The sequence below is a fragment of the Ooceraea biroi genome, chromosome 12, assembly GCF_003672135.1.
Source record: "Ooceraea biroi isolate clonal line C1 chromosome 12, Obir_v5.4, whole genome shotgun sequence".
Classification (NCBI taxonomy): Eukaryota; Metazoa; Arthropoda; class Insecta; order Hymenoptera; family Formicidae; genus Ooceraea; species Ooceraea biroi.
In genome coordinates, this window is record NC_039517.1 from 7,388,531 (window position 1) to 7,408,659 (window position 20,129).

The 20,129-nt window shown below is 40.4% G+C and overlaps 5 protein-coding genes across 7 annotated transcripts; 3 read left to right on the forward strand and 2 right to left on the reverse strand.

Moving 5' to 3' along the window:
• Positions 1–66: 66 nt before the first annotated feature.
• On the reverse strand, positions 67–7,714 carry LOC105284214 (non-canonical poly(A) RNA polymerase PAPD5). 3 transcript variants are annotated; one of them, XM_011347563.3, is made up of 8 exons: positions 5,875–7,714; positions 4,941–5,111; positions 4,328–4,685; positions 4,079–4,225; positions 3,816–4,009; positions 3,572–3,734; positions 3,254–3,392; positions 67–3,099 (listed from the first exon to the last, which is right to left on the reverse strand). In XM_011347563.3, exons 1-8 carry the CDS (start codon positions 6,750–6,752, stop codon positions 2,888–2,890), a joined length of 2,262 nt encoding a protein of 753 aa, XP_011345865.1. In that variant the 5' UTR covers positions 6,753–7,714; the 3' UTR covers positions 67–2,887. The 3 variants fall into 3 exon arrangements, with proteins under 3 accessions (XP_011345865.1, XP_011345866.1, XP_011345867.1); XM_011347564.3 differs by having other exon boundaries at positions 2,888–3,099; positions 3,581–3,734; XM_011347565.3 differs by having other exon boundaries at positions 3,013–3,099; positions 3,222–3,392.
• Positions 7,715–7,902: 188 nt separating this feature from the next.
• Positions 7,903–8,770, forward strand: LOC105284213 (mitochondrial inner membrane protease subunit 1). The gene is made up of 3 exons (XM_011347562.3): positions 7,903–8,147; positions 8,295–8,492; positions 8,569–8,770. Exons 1-3 carry the CDS (start codon positions 8,046–8,048, stop codon positions 8,728–8,730), a joined length of 462 nt encoding a protein of 153 aa, XP_011345864.1. The 5' UTR covers positions 7,903–8,045; the 3' UTR covers positions 8,731–8,770.
• Positions 8,771–9,045: 275 nt separating this feature from the next.
• On the forward strand, positions 9,046–11,632 carry LOC105284215 (trans-1,2-dihydrobenzene-1,2-diol dehydrogenase). Its single transcript, XM_011347567.3, has 5 exons — positions 9,046–9,278; positions 9,763–9,967; positions 10,367–10,658; positions 10,868–11,265; positions 11,453–11,632. Exons 2-5 carry the CDS (start codon positions 9,763–9,765, stop codon positions 11,554–11,556), a joined length of 999 nt encoding a protein of 332 aa, XP_011345869.1. The 5' UTR covers positions 9,046–9,278; the 3' UTR covers positions 11,557–11,632.
• Positions 11,633–11,714: 82 nt separating this feature from the next.
• LOC105284216 (integrator complex subunit 2) lies at positions 11,715–16,450 on the forward strand. The gene is made up of 5 exons (XM_011347568.3): positions 11,715–12,182; positions 12,430–14,522; positions 14,694–14,898; positions 15,010–15,316; positions 15,498–16,450. The coding sequence occupies exons 1-5, from the start codon at positions 11,899–11,901 to the stop codon at positions 15,948–15,950; spliced, it is 3,342 nt and encodes a 1,113-aa protein (XP_011345870.2). The 5' UTR covers positions 11,715–11,898; the 3' UTR covers positions 15,951–16,450.
• LOC105284217 (AP-2 complex subunit sigma) lies at positions 16,451–18,290 on the reverse strand. The gene is made up of 4 exons (XM_011347569.3): positions 18,122–18,290; positions 17,437–17,586; positions 17,157–17,330; positions 16,451–16,951 (listed from the first exon to the last, which is right to left on the reverse strand). Exons 1-4 carry the CDS (start codon positions 18,122–18,124, stop codon positions 16,850–16,852), a joined length of 429 nt encoding a protein of 142 aa, XP_011345871.1. The 5' UTR covers positions 18,125–18,290; the 3' UTR covers positions 16,451–16,849.
• Positions 18,291–20,129: the final 1,839 nt, after the last annotated feature.

Consider the following 20,129-nt stretch of genomic DNA (forward strand, 5'->3'; position numbering starts at 1 on the left):
TATATTAAACGCAAAATATAAATAGATTACGCGAAAGATGAGTGCAAAAATGGTGGAGAATCCCGATTGAAGAAAAAGGTAAGTAAGATTTTTATTTCACTTCTGTACATATTTGTCACACGCTTCAAAGATTAATTTATATGTATACAAACTTAGACGTACGTAATTATAAGTACAGGTCTTGCTGCCGGTCCGACAACTTCTTTCTAAGTCATTCAGCTTAACTCGATCGCACAATTGTCTCGCCTGTTATCTCACTTCCCTTCCTCCTCGCGCGCAAAGCTTTTTTCTTAGGAAAAAAGGAGACGTTACCGAGGTACAGGCAACATCATCGCTTACATCGCTTTCGAAAGTGCGTAATCGCGGGAGATTACCAGCTTTCAGTGATGCGTATACGCTAATTAAATATGGTTTTTTTACAATTTCAATGTAACGGCTGTGAGACGAGTCAGACGATTCTACAGAGGTAAAACTGCATTACTGATCGCGTTACGTCGTTACATTATTGCTTATTTAAAAATATATTCACACAAATATAAATACATGACTATATCAAAAGTTTTTGGAAAATACAGAGAGTATTATATTGCTATATCGAGAAGTTTTACAAACTGACTATTTGGCCTTAAACAATAGCTGTGAGGTAAAATCGCCGTTCTTAAAAATATACAAACGACAAGAAATAATGAGGATCAGACATCTGGGCATCATTCATATTTATTAATCTTTTTTTTTCAATTTTTTCTCTTTTTTACAGAAGTTCCAATAGTCGTTGGGGAAATTCGATAAATATGACTGATTACGAAGTTTCATTATCAAACTCTCAATAATTACGAAATTCTGATATTTATAAAAAACACGTAATTTGCTGTGTTGTGAGGATCACTAAGCGATGATGATAATAATAATAGTTTACAATAGTTTTAAAAATGTAGTATGGCTTTATAATGCTTTACAGTAACATTTAAATTATATATTTATATATATATATTTATAAATATCTTTAAGCAATTGACAATTTAATTATTAAATTCAATCACAGCTTACAATATCATATACGAAAGAGGTTTAAATTAAATGATACACGGAATACTGGATATATTACATAATTTAAAAAGACTTTGAAAGCTAAATATCCTCGATACACACGGTTAAATTAAGCTGTTTACAGAGATTATCTTTGCATCGCTCGTTACATATCATTGAACACAAAAATGCGGCTGCATCTGTAAAGAATTTTGATCCAACACTAGAGATTTATTGCGGTAAACATTCTGTTCTGTCTCATTCAGTTATTACGTCAACGGAATGTAATATATTCGATAATGAACTACCACATCTACTATGATTGATGAACGTAACATACGGAGCTTTTAAGTAATGTCAAGGCCTTTTTGCGTATTGTCATACATATATAAGTTTCATCAAATGCAATGTAAAATTCATAAATATCAGATTCTTCGTTTTTTTTTCCCTTTGTATAATACAAATATGTATTAATATCTGATATAAAAATAATACATCATTGTTCAGAGGATACTAAGAATTATGAACTAACATTAAGAAATTAACGTTTCTGTACAAAACACAGCAGAAGATAGAGCTAATATGCAAGAAAATATTGTTGCTACGAAATAGACTGCGAAGCGTTGTCATCGCTCTGTCTCTGTCGATAGTATATATTATGTATAAGCTAGTTTTTAAAAATATTTTTATTAAAAATTTTCTCTTTTTTTACCACCGTATTCTACCAGCATGTGAGAACCTGCAATTTTATTAAAATCTGAAAAACATATCAAAATCTTTCGACAATGATACTGAGTTTACACACGTTTCATAGAGAGAAAAAAAATAACAGAAAAATAACACTCTTAAATAGATATGGCTTCATCCGTGAATTTTTATACGATAAAATCACTGTAACAAACACTCTCTTAGTTTAGATATTTATAAATTAAAAAAGAAAGTTTAGTAGGTAACTGTTGGACTTACTTCTCTATGTTTGATGATGTATATTACAATATGTACATTAAATAAGTCCCAATATCACCAGATTCGCTGTCACACCCTTGTTATAAGAATATAGTTTCGCATAGAAAACTAAGTTTTTGTTGTTACTATCAGCGTTTACAGTTTTACGTGTTTGGAGTTCCCGAGAAAAATGTACCACAACTCAGACTCGCACATTCGTGTGACGTGTATGTGTGATGTGTGTGTGTGTGTGTGTACAAGTGTTTGTGTATTATATAAATGTATTACAATATGTTAATCGTTACGGCTACGAACGTAATTACTATTTAACGATGGCAACAATAACTTTCTGATCTCCGATATAATCAATGAAACGTTATATATTACGCTTGTCTTCACGGGTACTGTTTACAGCCAGTGTGCAATATACGAGTAAAGTGTAAAAGGATCTTATTCCGATCGATTCGCGATTAAGGACTCTGTACGTCTTTGGTACGTGATCTGTCGCGTACAGAGAGGAGAATGTGGAATCCTGGTAAACTGGGGAAAGAAATGGGGGTATGCATACGCGATTACATGTATATATATACACACACACACACAGCTATATATATATATATATATATATATATAGCTACTTCTCCGGGCGATCCTTGTTTGCACAAGAATCAGAATAGAACTTCCTGTACTGTAAGTCTTGTTAGAACCGTAGACGCGTTGTGTCCTTCTGTACATCGAGTTGAAAATGAGAAAACAGGAGGAAAAAAAAGGAGACGAGAAGACACGAGGAGAGAAGTTGCGTAGGATGATTGTTACGTGACCGATCGCTGTCTTTCTTCTATCACACGGTTATGATATTGAGCTCGCTACAACTTAAGTGACGGAAGTAATGTCCGACATTAACGTGCATGTTTCATCACCGTACACAGTCCCCGGTCCCGCGCTGCATCGTGCACTGCTTCTTCCTCTTCACCATGTTCGGCCGAGAGCTCGGACTGTGACTAGTATTGTTATTATTGTTGTTATTATTGCTTCCATTACTGTGGAGTGCGTGCTTGGCTTTGTTCTGACTGGTTATGTTGTTGTTGATTCGATGGTAACTGCCTTTGAAGGTCTGCTGGTGGTTCACTGGAAAGAGAAGGGCGCCGATGAGGTGGCACGTCGCGAGAGGTCGCGGACGGATGTAAAGCGTCATTATATTTGTATGATAATCTTATCGAGATCTGTCGCAGTGACTTTGCAATACACACAGGCGTCTCATAGAATCGCTTAGTTGCCATACCGTGAACGGTTGCTTTGAACGCTTTCTTTCCTGAATAATGGTGCATTTGCTGACTGTTATAGAAAAGCCTGTCTTTGTTCTTTTCATTCTCGTTCTTCCCGCCAGTGTTCGGAGAATTCCCCCGACTGCACTCGGAGTCCTTAAAAAACGGACAGGGTTTTACGATAAATTTCGACTTTCCACGGGGACGTACTGCGTACTCGTCGGGCAGCTGATAGTTAACTCCAAACTATGCAGCATTATTCATATTTGCCCGTGTTTTTGACGGACGAACTAAGTCCGACTGAAGAGAAAATATTTAAAGACATACTTTCTTACAATATTTACCGTGTCACTGGCGGGGGCTGAAAGGGTAGACGCATCGGAACCGGTTGAACTCGATAAAGAGTCCGCTTCGCTCACAGGTAGCAGGAATGTTTCCTTAATCCACTTACGGTATTCTATCACCTCGTCAGTCACGCGGATTATTCTGCCCAATATGCTGCGCATGGCAAAAACATTCGTTTTCGTCATTTCCAACACCGTGCAGACACGCGAACGCAATACGGGATTGAGATCTCACCTGACTTTACTCGCGTCATTGATTAGGATGTTTAAGGGACTGACCGCTTGAGAGAGAACGAAATAGCCCCAATCAAATGCATCCTTTACGTATAAAGCGCCATAACTACTGCGGCCGATATCATTTCCAGGTGTGAGCGGGTCTTCTATGCACAATAAGGACGGCCGGTGACCGTCTATCATGTCTCGTTGAACCTGTTAATCAAAATGTGCGAACTTAGCATCAATTTTATATTAATAATGCATGCTACGTGGATGTCGCACCTCCTCTTTGGATATGTAAGTACCGCCATCCTTCACACGAATACCAGTCTTAACGTAGTTGAATTTTCTGCCATACAACTCGAAAAATTCAATTAACAGTACTCCCAAATTGGTGTTCGATGAATAGGTATTCTGTCTCGGGTGTAGCTGAAGCAATAAAAGTCAATGAATTCGGGAAATTCGTGTTTGGCTTTGAGGAAAACCGTAGTGGAGAACGCGGCTTGTGGCATATTCATCAATTATACTCACTTGTAAAAAACTGATGGTCATGAGTATTAAACTATATGAGGATATACCACCGGTGAACACTTCGTTAAGGTCTCTCTGCAAGAGAAATTGCTTCAACACCATGACTAGCTTCTCGAGAACTGGATATCGCCTTTTGAACGAATTTATCAACTCTGCGGACTTCACACCGTTGTTCATGTTGAAACTAATGTCCACCTTGATCTCGCTTTCCTTATCGGTCAATTTGACAATCGGCACACTGGCCTTGTCTAAGACTTTAATAGAAGACGGTTCAGCGATATTTTGATCTAGTAAAGCACGCTCCAAAGTACGTAATGGAAGATTTGTCCACATTCCTATTACTACCAAGTCTATGTCACTGTAATAACAAGCAATGTCGATATACGATATTTAGCAATTTTTAATATGCACAACTAGATTAATATATTTTATTTTTATATTTTTCTTGTCATTTCAAGTGTTATTTGTAAGAATAAAACATGTTTAAATAATTAATTTAATGTTTAAGAACTTGTCTTTCATAATATGTCCTCTATTTTGAATAGATATTTTAAAATTATAATTAAGTATTAATTTATGATTCTTTCTTTTACATGCAGGCAACAATACGTACCTCGTAGGCAAATATAAACCAGTGCGAAAACTGCCAAACACTTCGACTTTAGAGTCTGGCCAGAGATCATAAATTACTTGTTCTATTCTCTTTACAACCCTCATTCTTAAAACATGTTCTTCGTGTGATGGGCACATATATGCAAAAAAATCTTCTATCTCCTCATGTAACCTAAACAAAACATTTGCTATTCAATACGCAGTGTGTATGTATATTGTACGTACACTTTTAAGTCATATTTCCGAAACGATTCTTATTTTCCTATTTTCCCTTCTAGAACTTTTCTTTTAAATTATATTTCTAATATTTGAAAAACAATACTTCAACTTACATACTTAAAGTATTAAAATGTGCATATGTATATGTAAATTTACATAATTTTATAAATATCTTTCTTATGCATATGCAATTAAATGCAACATACATTATATACATAAATGCACTTTATTACTAGAATTTCCATTAAAAAATTAATCAAGCTATCTTTATGAGACTACCTGTACCCCTTGATCAGACTTTGACTCAACACATTTCGTGAATCATACATCAGTGTATTTAAACATGTTTACATTTCTTCCTGCAAAAGTCAACGACTTTTCACGATGTAACTTCAAACTTTTTGCTAGAGCTTTATTAGTAAACCAGGTAATGGCATCAAAAACACACATACGCACACACGCACAAACTTCGTTCTACATTACATGAAGCTTTGCAAAATAATATTATTCAAGTTCCGGAAGTCTAGGCACGTACTTGACATTGTTTCCGACAATACATGATCCTCAGATACACAAAACTCTCCTTCAATATTATGTCACACACAGTGCGTTGAAGTACCCTGTACACCGAGTGACCTAACCTAGCAAACGGCCATATGGACCGCATGGCGATCTTTCGGCAAATACCGAGCGCAATGCCGAATGCTCGTACTCACCCGATAACACCCTTGGAATAGTGCTTGCTCGACACGCGCCAAGGGCAGCCACCGTACTCGCCCACGAGGGCGTCGTAATTGTAATTCATGCCGTAGGTGCTCGCACGATTGTCGCTTTTCCTGCGCGACGGATTGTAATAACTGTTGCAGGCGTTGTGGGGCACACGGTGCTCGCCGTTGTTGTTGCCGGCGGCATTGCCGTGAACGGCAGTGGCGGCGCGGCCGTTGTTACCGTTGTTAGCATTACCGCTACCATTATTGTTGTTGTTACTGCTGCCGTTGCCGTTATTGTTGCTGGCACCACCGAAACCCGTACCGATGCCGGTGCCGGCGCCGATGACGCCGGTGGAGCTGGCCGTGGTCGTGGTCGCGGTGGTTGTGACAGTGCCGCCGCCGGCGATGACGTTGGACGATGCCGCGGTGCCGGCCGCGGTCGCAGCCGCCGCCGGGCTCGTGTCCAGCGCGAGAAAGTCCTGCTGCAGTCGCACGCCCATCGCGTTGCTCGCGATCGCGTCGTTACGCAGGGTCAGTACGTCGAGGCCCTTCTCCGCCTCCCAGATGTGCAACCACAGGTCCTTGGCGGGGCCGAACTGCTCCGGTTGGTACCAACCGATGGTCGGATCCATTAAATTGGCGCCGTGGAACGGGGGGATCCGTGCGGGTCTCCTCCGTGTGTATGCGTGTGTATGTAACGATGTGTCGGAGGTGTACGCGGATGTGCGTGGTGTGGCGTCGACGTGTAGACGTGTGTCGTGCGTGTGATCACGCGTCTTGACGCCGTGCGTGCGTGGCCTGCGTGTATGCGTATGGGCGGACGAGCGAGCGAACGAACGGACGAGCGAGCTAGCGGGCGGGCGGGCGGGCGCACGCACACACATGCACCACGTCGCGTGTCACCGTCGCGCGCGTCCCGCGTTATCCGGCCACCGTCTCGACGACACTCGACGAGCCCTCGACACTCGTCGCGTTGCGGCGTAAACGTATATTCAATCCGTCGATCAGTCAATCGTTCGTAACCTGCTGAGGACGCTACGGAGTCGAGCGAGAGTCGTACGCGCACGGCCGGACGAGCACGACGAGCCGAGCGCCGAACCCGAGATTCGCCGACGATTGCCGATTAGGGCGCCGATTAAGGGGCGATTCTCGCGAGAGGGATCGCGAGGGAGATTCTGCGCACGGGCACGGCTTTCCGCGAGAGCGACAGCCACCCGCTGCTCTTCGTGGAAACGTGCCCATTTCGGATCTTTCGCGCGAGTTCTAGGGATCGATGGAAAGACAGATTCCTCTTTCACCCTCCTCTCGAAGTAAAAGAGAGCGAATATGTGCATACACATATTGTGGAAATTCTTTTTTACGATTGTAAATTATAATTCTTTTTACATAAACGATATATAGCGCAATTATGTTGGTATCTAATGCCATTGAGATTAAAGTATGCGGTATTTTCGCTGCTTGCAGTCTGCTGCAACCCCTGAGAAAAATATTCTTGAAAAGACAGTCATTTTATAATTTTCTGTTATTCAGAGTCTTTATTTAAATGTTTATTTAAATATTACAACACGCACAGATTTTCGATACTTTTTTGAAAGCTTATTCTTCGCGAGGTACTATTTTATTCATTGCATTGCATTTCAACATATATCTTTATCGTTCAAATTTGGAGCAGTTAGTGATGATGTGACGTCATATGTATATACATATATATTTTCCACTGATACTAGAGAGGACCTTTGTGTCAGCCAATCGGATTCGTTTTCCGAGAATCGACCATGAAAGTTGCGATTAGTTGACGTCCTAAATGTGTTTAGAATATAATGCTTATTATTTTGATGATGTAAAGGCATCGTTCTTTAGGAATGCGTTCGAGAAGAAAAATGCGAATGCAGATGTGTTATAAATAATTATTAATACATCTGGTTTGTAGATTTGCAGGTCTATGATCCGAAGATATTCATGACAACGGATGACAAATTCGAAACGCCAGTTGGCGGGAGTCGCGCGTTTGCGATGTTGGGTCGGGAAGATTCTCCTGCGAGAGAATGAAATGTCAATCGAATTGTATATCATTTTCACTTAAGATTGTCGAGTTATGTGCACAATCACGACAAATCAGATGAGGAGTGAGATCACGCGTGGGTTTTCCTCGTCGTCGAACAAACCTTCGTTAAACCATGCTAAAGCTCAACAAATTCCTAGCTAAGGTTACACGCGGATTCGTGCAGTGTGCATGCGTGACGTACTGCGTGTACGAGTACGTAGGGGACATCGTCGTGGTGAGTGTATTAATAACGCAAGCTCTTTTTAACCATTCGTGTTGAAAGTTGACATCGAGCTTTACATCTCGAGATCTGCGACATAAAGATTGTCGTTTGCAAATTTTATCTCGCGATATCTCGAGTTTACGAAATTTAATTACACAGTGCACCGGTCCGTCGATGGAACCTACGTTATACACCGATGACGTATTGCTCATGGAACGAATATCAGTTAGATTAGAGAGATTCGATAAAGGCGACATCGTTATTTCCAAGTGCCCTACTAATCCAAAGCAGAATATATGCAAGCGGATTGTAGGCCTGCCTGGTGACAAAATCAGAAATGGTTCAAATGTGACAACGGTGACTTTTCATAGAGAGTATCTTATTAGCTGTCCACAGATACAACGGCTTACGTTAAACAATAATATTTCTCTAGGTACCTTATGGACATGTCTGGTTAGAAGGCGACAATAGCAGCAATTCTACTGACTCCAGAACGTATGGGCCGGTTCCTCAGGGGTTGTTGCGTGGACGAGCTGTGTGCAAAATACTTCCACTGAGAGAAATAACTTTGTTCACGACGAAATGTATTACATAAATTAATTTGTATATAATAGAAATACATATAATTTTACCAATTGGGGATATTTTAATTAAAGTATAAAAATTAATTTGTATATATTTTGTAGCTGTGTATCACAAATTTTATGCTCCCATTCCAGCATTACATCCATCATATCTGTTTCATTATTTAACATTTAATTTATTATTTTGTTTTTTAAGTATATTTTACAACTATACGTTACATGTGTAAGTTTATAAAAAGAATTTGTAACTTTTAAATCTTTAATGTGAAAATAATAAGTTGTATAACTTGATTATTTTCTATCTTGGTTCATTAAAATTTATATGTTTATAACAATTATCGGTTATAATTGCACAACATGCTTACAGCCTACAATCATGTATGGAAAGATACATGGATCATTTTTAAAGACCTTATGATACACAAGAGGTTTCAAGGTTATATATTGTAAAACAAACAACGCTGAGATAATTAAAGCAGGAAACAGTGGCGTCTGCTCGTGAAACGGTTAGTATATTGGTTACTACACTGTGGAGAACACCTAGTGCTAGTGTGCAGAAGTGAGTATTTATATATTCTACTAATTTATACTACTTTATATTACTACTAATTTATATTACTTTGAATTAATCATCAGAGCAAATTAAAAGTAAATTGAAACGCTCACGACACGATTTTGCAAATTAAGGTTACGTGTATCACTAAATGTTGCTCAAAATTGCATGATACATAAACGCAGAAAATTGGCCAAACTCTGATTAATTTAATTCGTCAACCAACATAAAAATCTCTAATAATATAATTCTCGTAAACTAAATAATATAAGTTTTATATTTTATATTGCCCTGCAAGTTACTCGACGAATTAAATTAACCGCAAAGTTTGGTCGAAGTGGCCCTGAAAATTGTGAAATTCAGCAAGATAATGTAATAATTCTGATCTGGGTTGCAAGTGCCGACCGTCAAAGTAGTCGATTTTTTATGCAGTAGCATAGCATAGTTAGAGCATAGTTAAGTAATCCCCCTTTTTTTTAAATTAATTTAGATGACTATTCTACGATGGGGTATTGCCAGCGCGGGGAAAATCTCGCACGACTTCGTGACGGCTTTGCGATCCTTGCCAGCAAAGGAGCATGACGTGGTAGCGGTGGCTGCCAGGCAACTGTCACGTGCACAGGACTTCGCAAAACTCCATGAGATCAAGAAGGCCTACGACGATTACGCGAAATTAGCACTGGATAAAGACATCGGTATCTGATTATTTTAACGCACTTCATCGTGCCACTTGTTGTGGTACACGTATCTCTTGATAACGATATCATTCAATTTTTGTTTTCTGAAACCATTAATTAATTAGTAATTATTAATATTAATAGAAATATTATATTAATTATTAATGGCAGTTTAATGATCTGATTACTGTCAGAAAAATTGTTTAAATCTTGATATAAAATTTGAATAAAAATATCTAAAAAAAACTAATGAAAAAACGTATTAAATAATTTTATGGACATGATTATGATAGTGATGGTCTTATTTTGCTGTCTAAATACGATTTCTACACAATATTCAAAGTTAATAAATTTCGTGTAATTAATACGTATAACATTAATTAATATACTTTCTTCTATTGTCTATTATATTTTAAGATATCGTGTATATTGGCGCGATTCATCCTCAACACTTCGACATCGCGATGCTGATGCTGAAGCACAACAAGCACGTTCTGTGCGAGAAACCGTTGACAATGAACTTAAAGCAGACGACCGAGTTAATTAATTATGCAAAAAGTAAGAAGCTGTTCTTGATGGAAGCCGCGTGGAGCCGTTGTTTCCCAGTGTACGAAGCTATCAAGAAAGAAATTACGTCTGGCAATATTGGCGATGTTCACCAAGTGATCGCTTCCTTCGGCTTCGCAATGCCTGATGTGGAGCGCATAACGTTCGTAATATTTATTAATCCTTTCTTGAATAAAAAAATGAAGATCATCGTTAGCAGTAATTATTGTTATGTCAGAATTAAATGTTAATTAATATATTATCTTTATTAATATTTATTAATTAATAGATATATTTATTTTCTATCAGTCTTCTGTTTCTTGTTAGTTCCTATTAGTGATTTGAAAACTAATAATTAATTTTTTGCTATAGCATGAAAGAGTTGGGTGGTGGCACGATTCTGGACCTCGGTATCTACTGCTTGCAATTCGCCTGTTTGATCTACGACAATGAGATGCCCGAAAGCATAAAGGCTTCCGGCTTCTTGAACAAGGATGGCGTCGATATATCGATGTCAGCTACTTTGACTTATAAAGGGAATCGTACTGCGACTATTATGACGCATGCTTTGGTCCCCCTCCCGAACACAGCATACGTCTGCGGTACTGAAGGCGTGATAAGAGTGCCCGATTTTTGGTGCCCGACGACGGCGGATCTACCCAGCGGTACCGTAAAAGTACCGTTACCGAAATTGAAACACGAAATCAACTTCGTCAATTCCGCTGGACTTGCCTATGAAGCCGCTGAGGCCCGCGCTTGCATTCTAAAAGGTAACTCATTAATATTGTTTTTTTTATTCAAATTTTTTAAAGTAATATATTATTAATAGTTATAAAATATTGAAATTATTAGAATAGAATATTAATTACTACAATAAAAATAATAATAACACTATTTTACTTTGTGTGCACGCACACACTTTTTTACAATATAAGACATGTATTTTATTTTCTACAGGTTTGACAGAAAGTCCAAAAGTGACACATGACACGTCCTTATTACTAGCGAAACTGGAGGATGAACTTCGCAAACAACTTGGCGTTGTATATCCTCAAGATTGAAAAACTTCACAATCTCTACAAATACAAAAATGTATACCAAAATAAAATTCAATAAAAGTTTTATTTTCAAACTGCACAGACAGCGTTTCGCATATTGTATTACAAGTGCGTGCGCATTGCCGGTCTTTTAATTTTAAAAACACCCGCTACATAGCTGTACTATAGCTAAAAACTAAAGGTAGTTACTAAAGCTCGGATCAATTCAGATGGCACTATTTAGGTAACACTCTTGGCGGTTGTTATGGTTAGTCGCGGTCAATCGCGGTTGAGATTGCCGTTTACGATTTTTATGATTGAATTGTCTAAATATCGCGAGGGGCAGTCACGAGAAACGACAAAGACATGCACGAGGGTACGCGCGTTGCACCGCGAGTATTCACAGCGATACAAAATGTCGATATCATGGAGCTGTCGTTTTGTTCGCACAAGGAGATCAGACCCATTCTGCCGTGTTTGGTTAGGATGAGCCTGATCTCGCCGCTGGACATAACGAAGGAATGCGTGGAGGGGCGAAAGCAAGTGCTAACGATATTATCTGGCATTGAATCTGTCAATTCCATTATTGCTCTGTTGTCCATCGATTTCCATGCTCTTGAGACTGATGTCCGACAGGAGCAACAATTGAGGTTAGTATTTTCCTCGTCACGTTTTGCCTCGTTGATTACCTGCCAAAGAGAGACCCAAAATTTCTCACCAAAGCATATTTCGTTATTAAATTTTTTATATACACGAAATATACGTTATACAGTTATATTAATATTTAACATTAATTTGTGTGATAGTGATATAGATATAGTTATAAATATAGATACATTACAAAACTTTTATGTGTCAGGAATAATTTTATGCCATTTACTTACTCTTTTTTTTCAGACAAAAGTTAGGGAGCGTGCAAAGAGACAGCGTGCTAGCACAATCACTGCAGAGTGGTCTGGCTCTAGAGTTCGAGCGCAGCGAGTCTATTCGCAGGATCAGGCTGGTGCTCAGTGAGATCTTGTACATAGCATCTCAGATACAGGAATTGCAGAAGAATCAAGAATTTCAGATCAAACAGTCGGACCTGTTCGACAATGCGGTCTACATGGAGGAGATCAGCTACGTTATATGCATAGCACTTGCGGAACTACCAACACTGTTATCCATACTGGACATAGTGGAGACTCTGTTACACGTCAAGCATGGGCCCGACATAATTTGTTGGATAGTTGCTAACAGTCCAGACAGCTTCTCAGAGGTATGCGCGCATCTGATTGCTAATGGAGAGCGACAGGAAGAGTCAGCGTTGGGCAGAATTAGAACGCAGGCCATCACGATGCTCTGCCAGATGAATCCGAGTCAGGCATTGGCGATCAGGGCCAAGTGCGTGGAACTGTGCAGAATGCCTGCATTGGCGATCACACTGAGCCTCGAGCACGAGAACGCGAACAGCTCGCAGCCTGAAAGTGACGTGGTCGCCTTCGTATCTGGATTGCTGTTGGGTAGCGATCAGCAAGTGCGCTCGTGGATCGCTATGTTTATCAGGAACGGGCAGAAGCGTAAGTGGGAATCTCAGACGGCGTTGCAGTCGCTACGCGATGAACTCCTCAAGCGACTGCAAACGATTGCCGCTCAGAGTACGGACAGCCAACTAGCGGAGTCACAGGTCGTGCAGGCGAGCGCGTTGCTAAGGCTGTACTGCGCTTTGAGGGGTATCGGCGGGATCAAATTCCAGGACGACGAGGTGGCGATGATCGTACAACTACTGACGTCGCATCCACCACCGTCGCCAGCAGGTGTCCGGTTCGTATCGCTCGGTTTGTGCATGCTGATCGCTTGTCCGTCACTGATCGGACATCATAATCTGGAGAAGCGCAGCATCGAGTGGGTACAGTGGCTGGTACGTGAGGAGGCTTATTTTGAGAGCGCGAGCGGCGTGACGGCCAGCTTCGGCGAGATGTTGCTCCTAATGGCGATACATTTCCACAGTAATCAGCTGTCTGCGATCTGCGAATTGGTCTGCGCCACTCTGGGCATGAAGATACCAATCAGACCTAACAACCTCACGCGCATCAAGCAGATATTCATGCAGGAGATATTTACTGAGCAAGTCGTTACCGCTCACGCGGTCAAAGTGCCGGTCACGGCAAATCTGAATGCCAACATTCCCGGCTTCCTGCCGGTGCACTGTATACACCAGCTACTGAAGTCGCGAGCCTTCGCGAAGCATCGGGTACCCATAAAAAATTGGATATACCGACAGATATGTGCGAGCGTGTCGCCGTTGCATCCGGTTCTGCCAGCGCTGGTAGAGGTCTACGTGAACTCCATTCTGGTGACAAACAATAAGACGTCCGAGCACACGAATAAACCCATCACCGAGAACGAGATCCGTCAGGTGTTCCAGAACAGCGTGTTCGGGGCGAATTTCGATTTCAAGAAGAATTCCGCCAACGGCGTGCAGATGGACATCGATAACGCGGACATCGACGCGTCAAAACCTTCGCTCACTTCGCAGTTACTGTTGCTGTACTACCTGCTGCTGTACGAGGACGTGAGATTGTCGAACATGCACACCTTCATATCGCAAGGCAGAAAACTCAAGTCGTATTCCACGGAGTTCCTGTCCGAGTTGCCGATCAAGTATCTGCTGCAACTAGTGCAGCGGGATCAGATGAACTACGCCAGTCTGTTTTCGCCGCTACTGCGATTACTGGCCACTCATTTTCCGCATCTGTCCTTGGTGGACGATTGGCTGGACGACGAAATGATTAACATAGACTCTGCCATCGCGAGCTACGAGAGCACGAAGATCGGCGAGCTCGCGATCGTCGAGGCGTTCGGCCACGTTAAAACTTGCCCCTCGAGAACCGGAAGATTATTAAGGCAGCTGATGACGCTGAAGCCAACCGAGATTTGGCCCCACGCCGAGCTGATAATACATTATTTGAAGGATATTCTCGACGAACAAGTTCCTAGATACATACAAGGTATATTACTTTAACACGCAGTGCGTATACTTCACGCATAAGAATTTTCTTATTTTCTCTCGCTGATTTCTAGAATGCATTAGTTGTAGATATTAATATTAACCAATTTGCATACTATGCAGGAAAGATTTGTGTTACCAAAATATTTAAGCCAGATTTCTCGTATTTCAGAACTTTATAAGCAAGTGTGGCTTCGGCTTAATACCGTGCTGCCACGTTGTTTGTGGGTTCTGTCCATAAATGCGCTGTTGATAGAGAATTCTATAGTGAAAAACGTGTTTTTGACACAAGACAATATTGTATTGGATCCCCTGCAAGTACTGAGGTGCGACACAAGAGTTTTTAGATGCGCGCCGATTTTATCTGTAATACTTAGGTAAGAGTTGAACTGATTTCATTGAATAACTGAATAAATTATTGAACACATAATAATAATATAAACTATCACGTGGCTGACTCGGAATCAACTTTTGAATTTTTTAAATAGGATTTTGCAGGCCACACTAGCCGCGTCACGATCTCAATTGTCCAGGCACATGCAGGACAAGCCCTTGACTGAGAAGACTGGGCAATTAACCAGCGAAACAGAGAGGGAGGATCTGAGGATAGCCTTGGTGGCGGGTCAAGAGAGCGCAGCAGTACAAATCTTATTGGAGGCGTGTCTAGAGACGGAGGAGGACCGATGCACTCCCGGGCAAATGTGGTCCCTTCGTGAAATACGAAGCGTCGTGTGCTCGTACCTGCATCAGGTGTTTATAGCGGATCCGTCTTTGGCCAAGTTGGTTCATTTTCAGGTGTGTGTGCACCTTATGACAAACAGACATTAATAATAAGCATCTTTAAAAAAAATCCATTTTTGAAAAAATGATCCATTTTTCTAATTATTCTAATTACAGTATGACTTATGCACATCACTTAAATAATTCTTAAATATTTAATATTTTAATTATGTATAATTATGTATAATATTTCTAGGGCTACCCACGTGAGCTGTTGCCGATCACGGTTTCTGGAATCCCGTCAATGCACATATGTCTCGACTGGATTCCGGAACTCTTATCGCAGCCCGAGCCGGAGAAGGAAGTGTTCGCCGTAGATTTGGCATCACACCTGGCGGTTCAGTACGCGCTACCAAAGGCCTTGAGCGTCTCCCGATTGGCCATCAATACTCTGATAACGCTGTTAGGTGTACTGTCCGCAGAGGACCGGATCGTGCTCTTCATGCCGGTGCTCTCCTCATTGACGCGGATATGCTTGGCCTTCCCTCCGCTAGTCGAGGATATTACGGGACTGTTGTTGCAACTCGGCAGAGTCAGCTCGGCTCAGGCGGCCCTGGGCGACAAAGCGGCGGACCAGTTGTGCCAAGAGGTGAACGCGACATTCTGCACTTTGCTGCAGAAGGCTATATTGCAGTCGCGAGTCTACTGAAACGTTAGCTATGTGGAAAAAAAATCATTAACTGTTCTGATGTATCATTTGTACATAAGTCTACGTCATACCTGCACACGGGTCCGAGTCGGATCTTAGTAAAGAAACTGCTACGGTTTTGTAAGCTATTTTTTGAGTCGTGTACGAGGCAGAAACATCTTTGGCACATTTACAACGTTAATAGGACACTGTATGTGATTTAACGATTTATGTAGGCTATATTGCGCATCCTTGCGCGCATTAATTGCATAATGGTTCACAACTAAGACAAAGGTGTACATATAAAGAGAAAGATTATCAGGCATTATTACGTTTTTGGTACTTATTTAGTGACGAATTTTCTAACGTATGAAAGTGTACTTTCTCTTCCTTACTGACATGAATATATTTATTATTTGAAATTAAAAATCGATATAAAAGAGAATATTTTGTATTTTGTAATATAAATAACGTGAGGAAGACGTGCGTGAGATGAAACAATAAAGAGAGATTTTATCATACTTTACCACATATTTACAGTATTTATTACATTAATTAAAACATAAGTGTATATATTTATTATATTTTGTCTTCTCTTTCATGCCTACGAGAGTAGCCTATCTCATATCGATTGTATAGATAGTCCGTCATGTTTCGACACCGTTACCGTCCGTAACGCAACGTAATTCGTAACGCAAAATTCGCAAAGAGCTTACTGTACATCACATTTTTTTCCCCGCGAAAGAAACAACTGCCGAAAATTACTTACATGATTTCATAACATGGAGTATTTTTTATATGTGTTTATATGCAACACAATCTACTTATTAGTACGGACTTATATTTACTTCGGACACGTTACATGTATTCAGATCATGCGTTCGGTTAACGTTAACGTCAACCGAGATCCGTGAGCACGTTTATTCTAAGGAGTTTAACATCAGCAGCTGCTTCAGCACTTTGGTTTGACTCGTCTCTCGGATCTCACCTGCCAGGAACATCTCGTCGACAACGGTGTAGACCTGCAATAATTATCGATATCGTTCATAATAAAGTAAAAAAAAATTAAATAATAAGAAATTAATAATAAATTATCGAAACGATAGATTCACTTGGGCAGTTGAGTCGACATTTGAATTAGTGATTATCATCAAAAATTAAAATCACTCATGTAACGTGTTACATTAAGCTTTGTAATTATGGAGAATGTTGCCGCTTGAAGAGTACCTTGTAAAAATTGAACACTAAATCCAACTCGCATACATTGTGGAAATACTCGTTCAACACTTCCACAAAGTTGTGTATTGCTTCCAGGTAGCAGAGATTATTGTCATTGACGTCGACGCAAATGCAGAAGTACAAGCCTGCATAGCGCCTGTACACTATCTTGAAATTGCGAAACTGGAATACATTTCAACAATTAGGACTCTTGCGATTATGTTTCTTTCTGGCGGTTTTCTCCAATAACCAAACGAACGAAGGAGGGACGAGGCCCTGCCAAGCTTACCTCAACAAAATTCGTGTGCTTTGCATCTCTGACGGTGACCACTGCGTGCACCTCTTCTATTAGCTTCTGCTTCTCGTCATCGTCAAAATTCATGTACCACTTTGCTAATCTGGTTTTACCTGCCCTATTTTGTATGAGGATAAAGCGTATCTGTAAAGACGTAAATCCAAATCAAACATTTATATGTTTCGAAGATGTATCGTTGACATTATTGATCTAAGATTGTTATATATAATAAAACCTGAAATAATTAAGGAAAATTATACATCTTTTTATCTACGATTACGAATCACGCTTATTTATTGGTTTTCTCCCCACCAAACGCTCACAGATTCATTTTATTCCAGATTTATTAAAGTGTTCAGATTTCTCAAAAAGCAATGATTCAATCACGTAGCAAGAACACCCGGATGTTCCAAGAAGATGATGCTTCGGAGACTACTTTCCTTTCCGTATGCTCGTCCGCTACTCCCGTTATCGCTAACTATCGCTAACTATTAAGTAGGCCTATTTACGACATTGATCCTTTCAGTCGTTGAGATCTCGTAATGAAAATCTCTCTCATCTCAGCGATCCGCGTACAATGCACATCCGAGGCGGTCTCGTCGCTCGTACGTGCACTAGGTGCGATAAACTACTGTGTCTATTGATAAAAGATATATTATGATTGAGAATTCTCACGTACCATTTTTGAAATCCAATCAAACTCACGTCACTCGATGTAAGTTCCTATTTATTAAATTATTTATTAAATATATTAAATTTTGGTAAACATAAGATCGTATCAATCCTTTTCCTACACCGTGTCACTTCGTATCACTTCCAATCACTTCGCCGTTCTCCGCCCACCGGTCACGAACGAAATAGTCGAAACTGCAGCGCCTCCGCATGCTAGGTTATGCAAACGAGTGGTCGAAGCGGTCGATAATGGCGCATGATCGATAATCGAACTAAAGTTCGCGATCGCGATTACCAACGTTTAAAAATGTCGGTATTGACATTATTATTGACCGAAATAAAGCTACAATGATTATCGACAATGCTGTTGAATTCGTGTTCGACTCCGTAGCGGCTTAGAGATAGCCGATAAAATTCATCGTACGAAAGGAGAGTACATTGCAGCATATGAATTATGTATCTTCCCACACACGGCATATTTTTCGGTTAATTAAATCGTGACAGAACTGCGCAGAATTGTACAATAAAAATTTCTAAGGGATTCGTGATAGTTGCAGATTTTAACTGAACTTTAATTGAAACTGCAGTGCGTAAGTGTCTGGATTCTAGGAATGATGCTTCGCGATATTTCTTCCATCCTTCGCCGTTTGCTTGCTTTTTCTCTGCGTCGCAAAAGAGACGAAAAACTAGAAATCTGTTGCCTTTAACCGGTTGCTTTTACTCGATTACAGATCAAGTCTCGGATATATGTATGACGAAACGTGAAAGAATCCGTTCTTTGGTGAGTCGCGATGTTCTTTCGGCGCTATTAGTTAGATCATAATTTCGGCACGATGGAAAACGAAGAAAGAGCAGTATAATGGCTCTGCGTGCAAAGTAACAAAAATTTCAGTTTTAAACTATTAACCGCTAACAGGAAGATAATAAAAAGATAACAATAATTATAATAGTATCTACTACAATATATATATATACCTGCATTATCTATTAGTTAATGACTTAGTTAATTATATACAGAATACGAAAACAGAATTAACGATGAGATTAACAATTAAGAGAACTGATTCGCGAGGAATCTAAAATAATGCTGGGATATCAAGAAGAGAGAACAAAGGAACCCAGGCATTCTTAAAATAATCAATTGAGAAATTGACCAGTCTCGATCCTGAATTCATTTATGTTTCAGGGACCGCGGGACGATGACGCGGTATGGATCGCCCGCCGGTGTTTTTCCAGTTCAACGCCGAGTTCACCGTCCGCTCCTGGAAAGACGAGAGATTTCTCCTTCGTCGAGTGGTATGCTTTTAGTCTATCCAATTTGTCGGCGGTGATTGCGTGCGCCCAACTTCCCGCTCATTATCGGGGCAGAAGCAGCGGCAATCCTCCGATTCCTCGAAGAAGGAACGACCCGAGCGGGTTGCGCGAACGTCAAATATTAATTTCGCCGGGCGCAGAGTACGCGTATTTGCATTTAATTACTGCGGTTTGTGCAAACCGCACCGTCCCCCTTTCCCGCGTCTCTCTCCCTGCTGGTGCTTTACTCCCTGCCACCGCTCCGGTTACATCCGTTTCTTTCTCGCCCGACTAAATGAATCCGGCGATCCGTGTTCATCTGTAATTACTCCAACAGCAGTAACTTCGCCAGTTACGTAACGTTAAATCGGAGATTCACTCTGACGAGGCTCGCGGGTCTTCGGATCTGGCGATAAAAGATTTCGGTGAAAGTAGCTTAAAATCGTTCTCGATCAAATCCGGATAATTGCGAGCGTGTCGAGTAAGCGAAGATACTCTTTTTACGTAACACTTTTTTTTTAAATTGCCTGAAAATCGGCAATGTTATATTCATTTATCATATCCACGCGCCGCAAAAGAATAAGTTTGACAACTCATGAGATATTAATTTTCTTAATTCACCTTTATTATCTATAATTATATTAGTTCTCTAAATTCTCGAGATTAGAAGTGGCAAAAGAAATCGCAAGCCGAAAGTCGCGAATCTCACGACTCTCGAGCGA

What these genes read in the sequence shown, in the direction of transcription:
- LOC105284214 (XM_011347563.3), bottom strand. Translation starts at nt 6,752, where the DNA reads ATGTGTGTGCGTGCGCCCGCCCGCCCGCCCGCTAGCTCGCTCGTCCGT. An exon ending in GGTTTATATTTGCCTACGAG is followed by an intron (nt 4,686 to 4,940) that starts GTACGTATTGTT and finishes TTGTTATTACAG; the next exon opens with TGACATAGACTTGGTAGTAA. An exon ending in GTTCAAAGCAACCGTTCACG is followed by an intron (nt 3,100 to 3,253) that starts GTATGGCAACTA and finishes TTCTCTTTCCAG; the next exon opens with TGAACCACCAGCAGACCTTC.
- LOC105284213 (XM_011347562.3), top strand. Translation starts at nt 8,046, where the DNA reads ATGCTAAAGCTCAACAAATTCCTAGCTAAGGTTACACGCGGATTCGTG. An exon ending in ACGTAGGGGACATCGTCGTG is followed by an intron (nt 8,148 to 8,294) that starts GTGAGTGTATTA and finishes TTAATTACACAG; the next exon opens with TGCACCGGTCCGTCGATGGA. An exon ending in ATGGTTCAAATGTGACAACG is followed by an intron (nt 8,493 to 8,568) that starts GTGACTTTTCAT and finishes ATATTTCTCTAG; the next exon opens with GTACCTTATGGACATGTCTG.
- LOC105284215 (XM_011347567.3), top strand. Translation starts at nt 9,763, where the DNA reads ATGACTATTCTACGATGGGGTATTGCCAGCGCGGGGAAAATCTCGCAC. An exon ending in AGCACTGGATAAAGACATCG is followed by an intron (nt 9,968 to 10,366) that starts GTATCTGATTAT and finishes TTATATTTTAAG; the next exon opens with ATATCGTGTATATTGGCGCG. An exon ending in CCGCGCTTGCATTCTAAAAG is followed by an intron (nt 11,266 to 11,452) that starts GTAACTCATTAA and finishes TATTTTCTACAG; the next exon opens with GTTTGACAGAAAGTCCAAAA.
- LOC105284216 (XM_011347568.3), top strand. Translation starts at nt 11,899, where the DNA reads ATGCACGAGGGTACGCGCGTTGCACCGCGAGTATTCACAGCGATACAA. An exon ending in AGTTCCTAGATACATACAAG is followed by an intron (nt 14,523 to 14,693) that starts GTATATTACTTT and finishes CTCGTATTTCAG; the next exon opens with AACTTTATAAGCAAGTGTGG. An exon ending in CCAAGTTGGTTCATTTTCAG is followed by an intron (nt 15,317 to 15,497) that starts GTGTGTGTGCAC and finishes TAATATTTCTAG; the next exon opens with GGCTACCCACGTGAGCTGTT.
- LOC105284217 (XM_011347569.3), bottom strand. An exon ending in AGCACACGAATTTTGTTGAG is followed by an intron (nt 17,331 to 17,436) that starts GTAAGCTTGGCA and finishes AATGTATTCCAG; the next exon opens with TTTCGCAATTTCAAGATAGT. An exon ending in TAGTGTTCAATTTTTACAAG is followed by an intron (nt 16,952 to 17,156) that starts GTACTCTTCAAG and finishes TAATTATTGCAG; the next exon opens with GTCTACACCGTTGTCGACGA.